The sequence below is a fragment of the Myotis daubentonii genome, chromosome 2, assembly GCF_963259705.1.
Source record: "Myotis daubentonii chromosome 2, mMyoDau2.1, whole genome shotgun sequence".
Lineage (NCBI taxonomy): Eukaryota > Metazoa > Chordata > Mammalia > Chiroptera > Vespertilionidae > Myotis > Myotis daubentonii.
The window spans coordinates 183,217,853-183,232,144 of NC_081841.1; the positions used below are offsets into that span (position 1 = coordinate 183,217,853).

Genomic DNA, 14,292 nt, shown 5'->3' on the forward strand with positions numbered 1-14,292 from the left:
CATTTCAAGATTTTGCAGCACTCTAGGAAAATTGGAAAGCATAAAGTTAGATAGGGGCACAAATTAGTACAAAAGAGATGTAACTAAAGCTGGAATTAATACCGAGAGAAACCACAGTCTGAAGCTTGTGACTTATAGGTCGTCAGTCAGTCACCACTTTCTTCGCAACCACAAAACTCCAAAGATTTTTAAAAATATGCTATCTTTTTCACAATTGGGTGACTCAACACCTGTAATGTGAATGATTTGGAGAGAGAACAAAATTTCTTCTCCAGAAAGCTGTCTCCAACAGAAATGATAGAAATTCCCTTGATGTAGTCATCAAGTGGAGAGAAATGCAGGGCTTAGGAGAGCTGTATGCCAAAGGCGACACTGTCACGAGTTCGCTGAGTGGCCCTTCAGCTCAGTTCCCTAATGGGGAACATTAGGAGAAGGCCTTCATCTCAAAGAAAACTCACAGGCTTACAATACGATGATGTTATGATATGAACATCTCATGACACTGTATTTGTTCAACACCTGAACACGTCCATTACTGTCATTGCTTTACATAAACACTTTCATACTTATGTTTCCTAACATGTTACCTAGACTAGCTTTGATTTACATTACTGTCTGTCTCAGAGTTATGATCTTTGAGAAAAGATCTGTGTCTGCTTGTGCGGCGCCAGCAAGGCCAAGGGTGAACCTGAGGAGGTGAGGTGAAGGATTGAAGAAAAGCCAGACAAGAGAATACAGCTGGGGCTCTGTGGATCTCCCATGCCTGGATGAGGACACAAAAGACCCAGCCTGCAAGCCGATGCTTTACTTTATAGTCTGATTAAAACAAGGTTAACATGTATACAAATGTTCTTGTTTTGGCAACCCTTGCTGCACCTCCCACAGCCCATTAGCTACTTAGAAAGGAATCTGGGAGGGCTACAAGGTCAGGAAAAGGAGCTTTAGGCTTCCTGTCAAGAATACTTTTACAAAATAGAACTGCTAGGAGAGCTCTGCCCTCCAGGCTGGGACTTGTTTGTGGCTCTGCCACAGGTCAGCCCCAGGTTTGACCCTAGAGCAGCTCCCTACATCTGCTTAGTATACTTAAAACAGCAGTTTTTATGATATCATGTGTATATTTAAGTACTTAAAAATGCCTTTGATACCAATGAAAATAATTATGGAGAATACCTATGAAGAATCATACAAACTCAATGAATGCAAATGCATTACAGAAAAATAAAACTCAAATAATCACTTTTCTTAGTTTAATAAGCAGCAGGAAACATTAAAATGCAAATAAAATTTTATTAAACAACAAGGATTTATGAGATGATATACAGAGACTGTGCTTATTTCCAAGACTACAATGATGCTGCATAGGAAGATGCATTTGTAAGTTAGGCTGAGTTGACAAAGATGTAGCACGATCTTAGGTACACTATGGATTATTTGTCCAACAAAGAACTGAAAATTATGAAGCCATCCTGAGAAAATCTATTTGGACAATGGTGTAGTTCTGATATATATACAGATCCCGCCATTAGTGTAAACTGTCAAGACTTAACCTGCAGCTACTGTCTTAGTAACTTTTATATTTTCTTACAAGGCTCTCCCCTAAAGTAGTTGAGACCTATAGGACTTACATACAAAATACATACAACTGTGTTATAACATACTCATTTGAGTTGGTTGTCCTGCTAAGTTTGAAGTAGAAGAATGTAACTGGCTTTAAGCTGCCTGCTGGAGGGGTCTGTGTGCCTGTGCACATCAAAGCCTAATACCATGCAAACAGGAATTTGCAGCACAAAAAGTGAGGGTTTTTAGGAAGTGGCCCAGGCCTAGAGGCATAGGTGAGCTAATGCTCAAAACCTGGATCCCTGATTGGTTCCGAGGAATGGGTTTTATAGGGGGGAAATCATCAATTATGGTGACTACGAAAGATAGGTTCATGGTCAGGGTTGTGGTCTCTACTGATTGGTTGGTGCTAGGGTCTGGTCCTGATGTATCACTTTGTCTGGTTTTGCTGATTTTGAGGTCCTGGAGCTGAAACACAAGTGAGGCCTAGAGGCCATCGCTACTTTGACCAGAACTCTGTCTCTGTGGTCAACAGACCCAAGGCGTTATTTCTAGGATTATTCGATGCTCATCAGAACCTCATTGTCCTGAGGGCTTAATGCTTAAGGGAGTGAACATGCAAGGGAGAAGGAGGCAGGTGAGTCAGGGTGCTGGATAAGGCCAGTTTGAATCAAAAAGAAAGAAAGGAGAAAAGGACATACTAAAGCAATCACATTTCTGCACAGTTACAGTTTTTGCCCAATAGTCAGTCTAAGGCTGTCTGGGCATTCGTATTGGAGGAAGAGTTAGCACTGCATCTACTGACTCCAGGGCCTGAAGGATGTTCTGGCACCTGGGGCAGCATAACACACCCACACCTGCTGGGTGGCCTTTGTGGACCCTGGGGTCAGATCCTCTTCCTCTGACCCCAAACAAGCAGGTCACAGTGGAGACCCTTGGCGATGGGAAGACTCCTGCCCCACCCCCCACTGGTATCTCTTCTTCCAACAGCTCGGTGAAATGGTGGTGAGAAAGCAAGTTCCTTTTCCTCTTTGGCTCAAGATCACTCTACTCTTTCCCACTGGGTCCGGAGAATTCAGAAAATAGTATTAAAACGGGTTGGAGTTTCAGCCATATAGTATGTGAGTTGTTGTTCTCTGTATGATTCAGTCATGGGGGAGGAGGATGCTTTTTAGCTCGACCCTGCAAATTAGAAAACCTGTGCTTAATCAGGTTGAGATGGCCACCTAAATGAGCATAATATGTACAACCATTTGCTTTCATTTCCTTTTCCTACCACTTTCTTCTATGTTTATGTTTGCTAGTAAAATTTTAACCCAGATAAATGATGAAAAAAAAAAAGCCCAGTAATTCTGGGTCCATTAAACCATGTAACAGGTGACTTCAGAGTTCTATTGGAGCCAAGCATAAGCTTTGGTGGTTTACTTTGCTCACTGAGAGGGCCCTGCCAGGGTCTTCCTGTTCTCTGAGCAGAGGCTGTATACCCACCTCCTCATTTCCTGGGCTCCAAAAGTACCCATGTAATCTGAGAAAAGTGAAGACAGGCAGATAGGGCCAAATTGGCTTGGTGTTAAGAGGTCATCTTTGGTGCTTAGGCTCAACATGGTCCCCTGTGCCAGCCTCACACATCCCAGGACTCCACCTCCGAGTCTGGTGCCAAAGCAAAGGTAAACAGTCTCCATCTCCATTCAGTGGTGCTCTTGTTCAGACTCTTCTTGCATCACGTGCTCCCATGTCTGCCCCTTTCCTTTGAGTATCTTCAATGGCTTTCGAACGAGAAAACTCAGTAGGTGCTCAATAAATATTTGTTAAATGAATGAACTTTGAAATTCTGTGAAGATCAAATATTTTAATTTCTTTTTTGATCACTTCATCCTTATCAAGCATGAAAACAATCAAAACAGCATGTGTTTGAAATATACTTTTTAAAGGGCATGCTAAATCATCTTAATTTTATCTCAGGTTGGAATACTATGCCATCAAAAAATGAGCTGCACACCTATGACAGATGGGACCCTTAGACAGGAATGAAAGAAAATCAGATATTGCTTCCTGCAAGTAGAAAATTTATAAACCTTTATCTACATTCTAGGTGAAAGCTATTAAGGGAAACCCTGTAAGCTGAAATGAGGCTGAGCTGCACTCATTTCAATATCGTAAAAGGGAGATCTGACTTGTCACTGGGAACATGGTCTCCATATATCTTGTCTTATAGCAATCTACCACCAAGCCAAAGTACAAAATAACAAAGGAATTTGAGATTTTTAATATTTTACCAATAAGTAATTTGAGGCTCTTAATATGTTACCGATATTTTAATAAAAGACCTACTCAGAAGAAGTACTGTAAAATTAAATTAAGTTACATTTTGCCACTTAACATTTTTCATTTAAATTTAGATGCCTTTTGATCTCACATAAAGATTTTAAAAATATGTTCTCAGGAAGGAAGTGTTCCTTTATTTGCTGCCTAGAGAAAAAGCAAAGATAATGGTACAGAAAAGAACACAATGATCTTCAGGGAAGCTCTCACTTTTCTTAGGGGAAAGATTGATATCATCTTGGAATTAACGTCTTCAACATCTTCTCTCTGTCTCTTCATCATGGCAAGGACTAGAAGGGCCAGTGCCTAGAAACTCCATCTAGTGGCTTCATATTTAAAAAAAAAAAAAAAAAAAAGTCTGCCTGCTTGGCTTCTGGAGCTGGGAGGCACAAAGCTTCAAGTGTCTGGTGAAAAATAATGAAGTCTTTTGTCTTGTCTGAGTGAGGAAATTCTCCATTATGCAGGCATATGTAATCCCTTTATCCCTGCTCCCTGGAGGAGAATTACAGTGAGGCATTTTCCTTTTCCCAGTTGGGGTTAATGTTATGCCCTCTCTACCTTTGAAAGTAAAACAAGACTAGGACCCCTGATGATGATTCAAATGTGGGAATATTCTTCAGCAAACACACATTCCCAGTTGCAAAAATATTACCCCTGGTTTCTTGCCAAGCCTTTGAAAAAAAACATATGAAAGATTGATTCTTTTTTCTTCTTCTTTGCATTGCCTTTGTGCTGTGGAATTTCAATTGCCCCTTACATGACAGCCATATATATATATATATATATGATCTTTTATGGAGGCTGGGGGAAGAGAACCGCATCTTAAGAAATTGTCTCTATTTTTCTTGAAATTTCTCCATCTAAAATATTTTTAAATTGGCCCAAAGATTATGGTTATATGAGAGATCTTTGGAGCTTTATTAGCCTTTAAACACCACTAGTTGTTTATGGAAACAGTAGCAGGGGGTCCTCGGTTTCTTTCTTCGCTTTCTCCATGTCTTCTTTCTTAATGTTCCAGAACAAAGGTGTTGGCAAAGCCTGTATATTCTGTAATGAAAAAGAGAGATCTGTGAGTCTTCAGATTATCTTCATCCATTATAGAAAAGTTAAATAACATGATACCATCTGGTATTAAATGTAATTACTATCTAAAAAAAAAACTGCAATGTAACTTTGCAAAGCATTAAATTTGAGGAATTTTACTCTAATCTTGAGCTCCACAAGGTAGCACATGGTAAAATATTATCTGATGTTTAATATAGTGTAATCACATTAACAGACAACAGGAAAATAGTCTTTCCAGGATAATTATGTAAAGCTATGGATGAACTGTGTAAGAAAATAGATGAGTATTTCCTGGAATGGCTCTTACCTGATTCCAGTGAAGTGACAAGGTGATTGTCCAAAGTAGAGACAACAGCAGATACTAATGGGTGAGTTCCTCTGTAATGGGCTCTTGCTGAGATGAGGAAAAAGCTGCATTTTTATTGTACTTAATACCCCACTCTTTTGTGAATCAGCCCAGTCCTGAGTAAATGAATATGGCTCCTGAATAGCAACAGCAGATTAGTTCTTTCCAATCTTGCATTATGAATAAAAATGTTTTCTTATATAGACATGCAAATACATGTCTGGGCCAACCAAAACCCCATTGTGGATTGAAAAATAAAAAGAAGCCTTTAATTTCTTATCATCTGTAGGTACATTAATAAAAAAGAAAAAGTAACTCGTAGAAAAACTATGCCTTTAGTGCATCTATTAAAATTCAGCAAATAAAATGTCTGAAACCTTACACCATTCATTGGAGTTCAATTTTTGTAACCCAACCGCTGACTCAGAAAACTGTAAATTACAACACAAAAACTAAACATTTTATCATGATAAAAGTGAAAATTTGTTAATGTTGCATAAACCATAATAACCAATTTTCCCACAGATACATATTTTTCTATATTACCTATTACTTTACTCTCCAACGATAAAATAGTAAAAGGAACACCTTGTTAAAATATCTTCCCACATTTGTTAGGTAAAATTTAACAGCAGGTCTCCCAAGCCAGAGCAATATTCCAATCACTTTGAAGCTTATCTATAAATAATCTACAAAGCAGATACTAGCTCAGAAAAATAACCTATCTTGATTACTACAAATCAGGGACTATATAGGAAAACATCTCAGAATATATTATTTTACTATATATGGTAATAGATGTTAACTAGACTTATTGTGGTGGTCACTTCATAATATATAAATATCAAATCATCATCTTGTACACCTGAAACTAATGTAACGTTATGTCAATCATTTCTCAATAAATTTTTGGAAAGGTTGAATGGAATTTTGGTTGTTAAAAAATATATATATATTTTTTTCCTTCAATTAAGTTATAAATTGTAGTTGTCAATAAAAATGATTCTCTTAAAATGATAAGAAAGCCCTAGCTAGTTTGTCTCAGTGGATAGAGTGTTGGCCTGAGGACTGAAGGGCCCCAGGTTCCATTCCTGTCAAGGGCATGTGCCCAGGATTGGGGAAATCCCCAGTAGGGGGCATGAGAGAGGCAGTTGATCAATGATTCCCATCACTGATGTTTCTATCTCTCTCCCTCTCCCTCTCTGATATCAATAAAAATCTATTTATAGCCCTAGCTGGTTTGATTCAGTGGATAGAACATCAGTCTGCAGACTAAAGGGTCCCAGGTTCGATTCCAGTCAGTGACACATGCCTGGGTTGTGGGCTTGATACCTAGTGGGGGACGTGTAGGGGGCAGCCAATCAATGATTCTCTCTTATCATTGATGTTTCTAGCTCTCTTTTCCTCTCCCTTCCTCTCTGAAATCAATAAAGATATATTTAAAAATATATATGTTTATAAAAAATGATGAGAAAAACTAACCCTACATATGCCATTAACTATAATTTATTTTTTTGTAATAAGTGGCAATCAACTAAAGGCTATTCTTTAGACTTTAAAAATGATTAACACAAGTGCAGGGCCAGGAAAATTTTGTCATAGATCCAAATATCAGAATGCAAATATCATATCAGACCGAGCATTCAAAAAGATTATGAATCCCTGGCTGGTGTTGCACAGGGGGTTGATCATTGTCTGGTGCACCTTAGGGTCGCTGTTTTGATTCCCAGTCAGGGCACATGCCCAGGTTGCAGGCTCCATCCCTGGTTGGGGTGCATACAGGAGGCAGCCAATGGATGTTTCTCTATCACATCAGTGTTTCTCTCTCCACTACTCCCTTACTCTCTCTCTAAATCAATAAAAACATATTTTTAAAAAGGTTATGAATATATTATTCTAATTAATGAGTACTGATGGCAAACCACAAAAGAAGGGAACTTTTAAAAATAATACAAAATGTTTATTTTATTTTGACATTTCTCTATGCATTCAGCCTAGTAGGAATGATAATAGATTTTTTTTAAATCAATTTCAAGGCTTTGAACTAGAGCAATCTGAGTAGCAGCAGTAATGTGTTTTAAAGCACACTGCTATTTTTATTTCATCCACTGCCTTTTGAAGGAAGCTTTCTTTAGTGGAGCTGAATGGTATAGTCAAAGTCAAAGCAACAGTGAATTTTTTTAAAAAGTTTTTATTAAATTTATTGGGATAAAATTGGTTAAAAAATTATTTAGTTTTCAGGTGTACAATTCTATTATATGTCATCTGTATATTGTATTGTGTGTTCATCACGATAAGTCAAGTCTCCTTCCATCATCATTTATCCCCGCCTTTACCTTCTCCTACCTCTCCTCACCTCCTTTCCCTCTGATAATCACCACAGCATTGTCTGTGTCTACGAGTTTTTTCTTTGCTTAATCCCTTCACCTTTTCCCTTCTAACAGCTGTCAGTCTGTTCTCAGTATCTAAGAATCTGTTTCTATTTTGTTTGTTAGTTTATTTTGTTCAAAAGATTCCACATATAAGTGAAAGCATAATAACAGTGAATTTAATAACAACCTTGAATTTTATATATTAGGTGGTAGGACATTCTATCTCCCACAATACTCTCCAGGTTAAGTCTTGAAAATAACAATACAGATGCCCATTTGTTCCAGGTGAATCACTGCAATTAAGCATGCAACTATAGTCTAGAGTTCTGCAAAAATAGCCCACCTTTGTTTCTTATTAAAGAGTTCTCAAATATATCCAGAAATTCATTTCTATTTCTCAGGCATCATTAATTAAAAAATACGTATAAGAATAAAAATTAAAAATGATTACATATAGAAAAGGTGTCTCCACCAATGATTCAAATACTTCAAACTCTGGAGCCCTTCTTCTCTGAAGGACGTCTGCCTTTGTGGGCTTTCCTGTTCATAGGAAACTCCACATACTGGAATCATGTGGATCCTCGTGTCAAATGGCAGATATTTGGAAATGCGAGTCCCCTGAGAACTGAGACCACTGGCAGCCCCGTAGCTGAATTATCAATATCAAGAACTAAGCTCTCTACATCAATATGACTTTATTATCCATTCCAGTAAATGCCTGTCCAGGAATTTAAGGCCATTAACCAATAAGTAATTCCACTGTTAGCTTCAGGAACTTTCCAAAAATCCATTCATCTGAACTACAGACTAATGAACTAGCCTCTCTAGACAATAGGTTACTCAACTGGTCAACCAGTCACCTATAAATAATTGTACTTTTCAAGACTCAGGCCAAGACTCTGCCCCACTAGAGCCACTAATCCTAACCGTTTTTTAAAAAAATACTCTTTCTAAAAATTAGTTGAATTTATTTTTTAAAAGCAATACATGTATATGATTGAAAATTCAAAAGGCATAAAATAGATTCCGGGAGTGGAGATGGAAACATAAAGTCACCATTTATTCTTCCTTTTCTCAGAAATCACCCCAAGTCAAGAAGAAAAGTGAAAAACCAAAGTGTAAAGTCTATCTGATAACTGATAACTGGAGTATGGAGCTACACCGGTAGAAAGAGCATGGAAGATAGTAAAGAGGTAAAGGTATGTTACCACTTCCTCATCCCTCACCCACAGAGCTGCCCTCCCCAGAGCAGTATTGGTTACCAGTTCATAACAGGTACTTATTACCTACTAGAGGCCCGGTGCACAAAAATTTGTGCACTTAGGTGTGTCCCTCAGCCCAGCCTGTGCCCTCTTGCAGTCTGGGACCCCTTGGGGGATGTCCACCTGCTGGCTTAGGCCTGCTCCCCGGGGGATTGGGCCTAAGATGGCAATCAGACATCCCTCGGGGGATGTCCACTTGCCAGCGGGGAGTAGACCTAAGCTGCAGTTGGACATCCTTAGCGCTGCTGAGGAGGCAGGAGAGGCTCCCGCAGTTGTGCTGGCAGCCATCAGCCTGGCTTGTGGCTGAGCAGAGCTCCCCCTGTGGAAGGGCACTGACCACCAGGGGGCATCTCCTGCATTGAGCATCTGCCCCCTGGTGGTCAGTGTGTGTCATAGTGACTAGTCATTCTCAGTCATTCTGCTGTTAGGGTCAGTTTGCATATTACCCTTTTATTATATAGGATAGAGGCCTGGTGCAGGGGTGGGGGCCAGCTGGTTTGCCCTGAAGGGTGTCCTGGATCAGGTGGGGGTCCCGCTAGGGTGCCTGGCTAGCCTGGGTGAGGGGCTGAGGGCCATTTTCAGGCTTGCCACACCCCCTTCAAAGTCGGGGTCCCTACTGGGGTGCCAGGCCAGCTTGGGTGAGGGGCTGAGGGCTTGTCAAGCCCCACAGTGGGGACCCTCATCCCATGGGAGTGTGGCCAGCCTGGGTGAGGGGCTGAGGACTGTTTTCAGGCGGGGCACACCCCCTTTAGGGTGGGGGTCCCTATTAGGGTGCCTGGCCAGCCTGGGTGAGGGCTGATGGCCATGGCCGCAGGCTGGAAGCAGGTATCTGGGATTTATTTAACTTCTATAATTGAAACTTTGTAGCCTTGGTCCGGCTCAAAGCCTGGGTTGCCTTCCCAGCCCCTCCTTGAGCAGAGGCCATGCAGGCTGGTATCTGGGATTTATTTATCTTCTATAATTGAAACTTTGTAGCCTTGAGCAGAGCTCAGGGCCAGCCAGGGCAGGCGGGAAGCTTGGCTTCCTCCATCGCTGGGGGCAACCTAAGCCTCCTTCTTGCTCAAGCTCTGTGGCCACCACCATCTTTGTGACGGACTGACGGAGTGAGGGTGTGAGGGTGTGACAGTTAATTTGCATATTACTATTTCATTAGATAGGATTGCACATTCTGGGGAGTCCTTATCCTCCTTTTTTCTTTATTGAGATATAATTGACATATAACATTATATTAGTTTAGGTGTACAACATAATTATTTGATATTTGTATATATAGTGAAATGATCTAAACTCTTATCAAGAATTTTCTGCCCAATCTCAATCAGATATCCCTGCCTAAAGGCACTTAAATTCAAATCCAAAACCTTAAAAATATCGATCCTAACTATTCCTTCTGAGACATTAGTAAGACTGCTGACGTGTTGGTTTCCTTCACTGTAATAACTATTAAATTTCACTTTGTTGATCAACAGATTACTCAGACAACATTTTTGGGCAGTCTACATGGCAAAGACAGATAGAAAATTGAGGATCAGATAAGTGAGTTGCTCAAGGTTATAGAGAAGCAGAACCAGACACCAGTCCAGGCCTTCTAATACCAGTCCAGTATCCTGTGTTACCCAAGATTGGGGTGGTGGTGGGGGGTGGTGAGGGCTGTTCTAACAGCATCTCCTCCCATCTTTAAATTCCTAGAGTCTTGCCCTAGCTGGTTTGTCTCAGTGGATAGAGCACTGGCCTGTGGACTGAAGTGTCTAGGGTTCGATTCTGGTCAAGGGCGCATGCCTAGGTTGCAAGCTCGATCCACAGTAGGGAGTGTGCAGGAGGCAGCCGATCAATGATTCTCTCTCATCACTGATATTTCTCTCTCTCTCTCTCTCTCTTCTCTCTCTCTCTCTCTCTCTCTCTCTCTCTCTCTCTCTCCTTCTCTCCCTCTCTCTTCCTCTCTGAAATCAATAAAAATATATTAATAAATAAATAAATTTCTAGAGCCTAGGGGAGGAAAGGCTCTGGAGAGAGTGAGAAGACACAGAGAGTGGTGGAAACTTTTCCTTCTTCCCCATTTTGTGTAAGGTTTTTACAATCATTTGTCCTGAGGTGACTGTAAAGGTTTTTTTTTGTTTTTTTTTTTTGTTTTAATTTCTTTTGAATTTCTTTCTTTTTCTTTTTAGTTGTTTATTAAAAAATAAATAAATAAACAGCATAGAAAAATGCCCATGAACTCATAGACATGGACTCAAGCTATTCTCGACTTTCTAATTTATGGGTTGGTTACATTATAATGCAGGCATGATATTATTATTATTAATTCTACTATCATTATTAGTAAAAAAAAGAAAAGTACAACCAAAGAAACTATCCTTTTAACATTTTGCACTTGTCCTTAATTACTGCACAGACTAGTAAACAGAGATTAGGAAAACTTTTCACAGAAGAAAAGAGCTAAATGACTATTCTAAAGATTGAATATGTGTTCTTACAATAAATCTTAATTTTTTCCTAATTGTAGCCTCTTCTGTTCTGAGATTAACTGGATGAGACGGCTTAAACAGCCTCAAGTAGCTCCTTCTCATCTTGTAGTATGGTACGCTGTTGCCTCTCGGTTCCCCTCAAGCTATTGTACAAGTCTGAGGGTGCCCCTAATCCCTGATAGTCTTAACTATTTTGCTCAAGTACCCCATAAATTTTCTCTTTTTAAAACCACTTATGTATATTTACAAATCAGCAATTAAATTTTCCTTTCCTTGGAGAATCTCATCCATCCAATCCATTCAATTTTATGTCATTGGGCACCTATAAAGTCCTTTTCATTGCCAAACCAACCAACTAAATCTCTCAGAAAAAGTCCGACTTTATTTTTCAATTCAAATAATAGCCCATTGTGACAATGAAGCCATTTCTAAGGCTTAACTCGGGAGGAAGTTTTACAGAAATTTGTCACCTGGACAATAAGGTGCTGCCTGAAAGCCATGTGGGAATAGTCCCTGTGTTTGGCAACCCAGAGGAATTTACATTTAAGATCAATACACTACACAAAGTTTCACCTTTCTTTTAGATGGATGAGTGAGAGTTTCATCTTTTCTCTGTAAACTGGGAGAGAGGTGAATGAGGAAAGGGATCTGGAAAAGAAAAAGTGGAAGATCAAATTTAAGAATGACTTCAGAGGAAAGTGGGGCTCTGGAAGAAACTGCTTCCTTCCAAGTGTCCCTGTCTACCCATACTCCGAAAGTCTCTGGAAACCCCTAGGGAAAATTCACATCAGTGGAAAGGCAGTTATTCTGGATAGGTGAATAAGGTTGTTTTGGTCCCTACTTTTTGCAGGTAGATTCTGAATACAGAGTATTACAATCTCCTTGTAGGCCATTTCTGGTTGAAGCAGAATTCTCTTCCTCATGAGCACACTGACACACCTGCAGGGCTGGTCCAGCACATGATCTGTTTTGTGTGAGTTGGGGGTAGTCTTCAAGACCCTAGGAATTGGCCTGGCCATGAACTTGTCTAGTTACAGCTTGATAAAAACCCTGTAGTACCACATAGTGTTCAAGGCTGGCCTCCTGGTGTTGATGGTAATGCCAGAATTGAGCCAGTTGGAAGCAAATGGAAGTTGGGACACAGGTTGTTATAAATTTGCTTAGAAGCTTTCCTGTTCCTATTTCAAGAAGACCTTTTAGGTTCATCTCATTATATTCTGTGAAGATAATATAGAAGCCCCAGAAATATTTATTCTCATTTCATAAAAGGTACTCCAATACATACTCAATCCTTTGCATGAATCGCCAGCTAACATAAAAAATAAATACATTGAATATTGTCTTGATTAGTTAGAATTGGTTTTGGCATATAAATTTCAGGTGCTGTTAAAAAGTTGAAATAGTTTGTCAAATCATATATTCACGTTATTTTTAAATTAAGTTATACAAGTTACAGTGAGGTACATTCTGGGGAAAATACTTTAATGACTCTTCCTATTAATGAAGGTGGAGTAGAAGGGACTCTAACTCCTTTCCCTTCACACAAGCTTGAAGAGAGCTTCCTAGTATATACTTACCCATTTACCTTGTCGGTCATTCTACCTTCAGCTCCCAATATTTAACTGTGTCATTATGTACCAATAACTTACAAGTGCTTATGAATTTTTATAATGATCACATTACTTTATATTATAAAATACTCTTGTAAAATACTCTTAAGTGTGTGGCTGAATTTTCCTTTCTAATATTTCACTTCAAGGTAGATTTTAGATTTCAGCATTAATATTCTATGTTTTATAAGCATTCTAAAATGAATATACTTTTGATTCTTATAGATTTTAAATAAATTGATTCTTAAAAAATCAATAAATCACAATTACTTTTAAAAAGTTTACCCTTTTACTATTTTCCCCCTAAACTATGATTAGTCCTTTGGCTATCAAAAAAGACATGACTTGTAGGGATAAAAGTAAATATTTTCACCATTTTGTAAAAGTTTATAATTATAATTTGTGTTTAAGTACCTGAAAATAAAATAAATGGCCAATTGAGCTAGTAAAATGTTACTGTTTCAGGAAAAATGTTAATGAGGTATTTGACACTGTTTGTAAGTAAATTGTTAACCAAACCTACTTTCTAGCAGAAAGCATATATTGATACTCAGAAATTTCGTTCATTAGAAAAGCTCTTTTTTTGCTTAATATAATCCCACTGTTTTTAAACACATTGTTACCTTAAGATTTTAGTGACTGCGGTCTCCTTTTCTAGAAGATTCCTTGCCCTGATGCTGAAAACAGACTTGCGAAGCTGTAAAATTATGAGCATGACTTTAGTTTTGTAATAAATAAGGACTAATATACTGACAAATCATTACATACATTAAATAGATAACACTGTTAAAATATTAAACATGAATTTTTTCAAAAAGCATCATCATCCTTGACCAGGTAGGTCAGTGGGTTAGAGCATCATCCTCATATACCAAGGTTGCAGGTTCCATCGCCGGTCAGGGCACATAGAAGAATCAACCAATGAATGCATCAGTAAGTGGAACAACAGATCAGTGTTCTCTCTCTCTCTCTCTAAAAAAAATCAAGCCCTAACTGGTTTGGCTCAGTGGATAGAGCATTGGCCTACGGACTGAAAGGTTCCAGGTTCAATTCCGGTCAAGGGCATGTACCTTGGTTGCGGGCACATCCCCAGTGGGGAGTGTGCAGGAAGCAGCTGATCCATGTTTCTCTCTCATTGATGTTTCTGACTCTCTATCTCTCTCCCTTCCTCTCTGTAAAAAATCAATAAAACATATTTTTAAAAAATCAATAAAAAGCATCATCATACAACTGATTCTATCATTTAGTTTTATTTTCTACTTTTACTTTTTTTTTTTTTTAAGGCAGAACTGC

General features: G+C 38.9%; 1 protein-coding gene across 4 annotated transcripts in view; it reads right to left on the bottom strand.

The window, feature by feature from the left end:
- NALCN (sodium leak channel, non-selective) overlaps positions 1-14,292 on the bottom strand; it is a 308,079-nt gene that overhangs the window by 53,360 nt on the left and 240,427 nt on the right. For 2 of the 4 annotated variants that reach the window (XM_059685056.1, XM_059685053.1), the window contains 2 exons: positions 13,623-13,696; positions 11,963-12,037 (listed from right to left, as the gene is read on the bottom strand). In XM_059685056.1, the coding sequence (XP_059541039.1) occupies positions 11,963-12,037; positions 13,623-13,696 (149 nt within the window). Of the gene's footprint in view, positions 1-5,251; positions 5,339-11,962; positions 12,038-13,622; positions 13,697-14,292 lie in introns of all 4 variants that reach the window. The other 2 variants (XM_059685057.1, XM_059685054.1) reach the window with 2 other exon arrangements.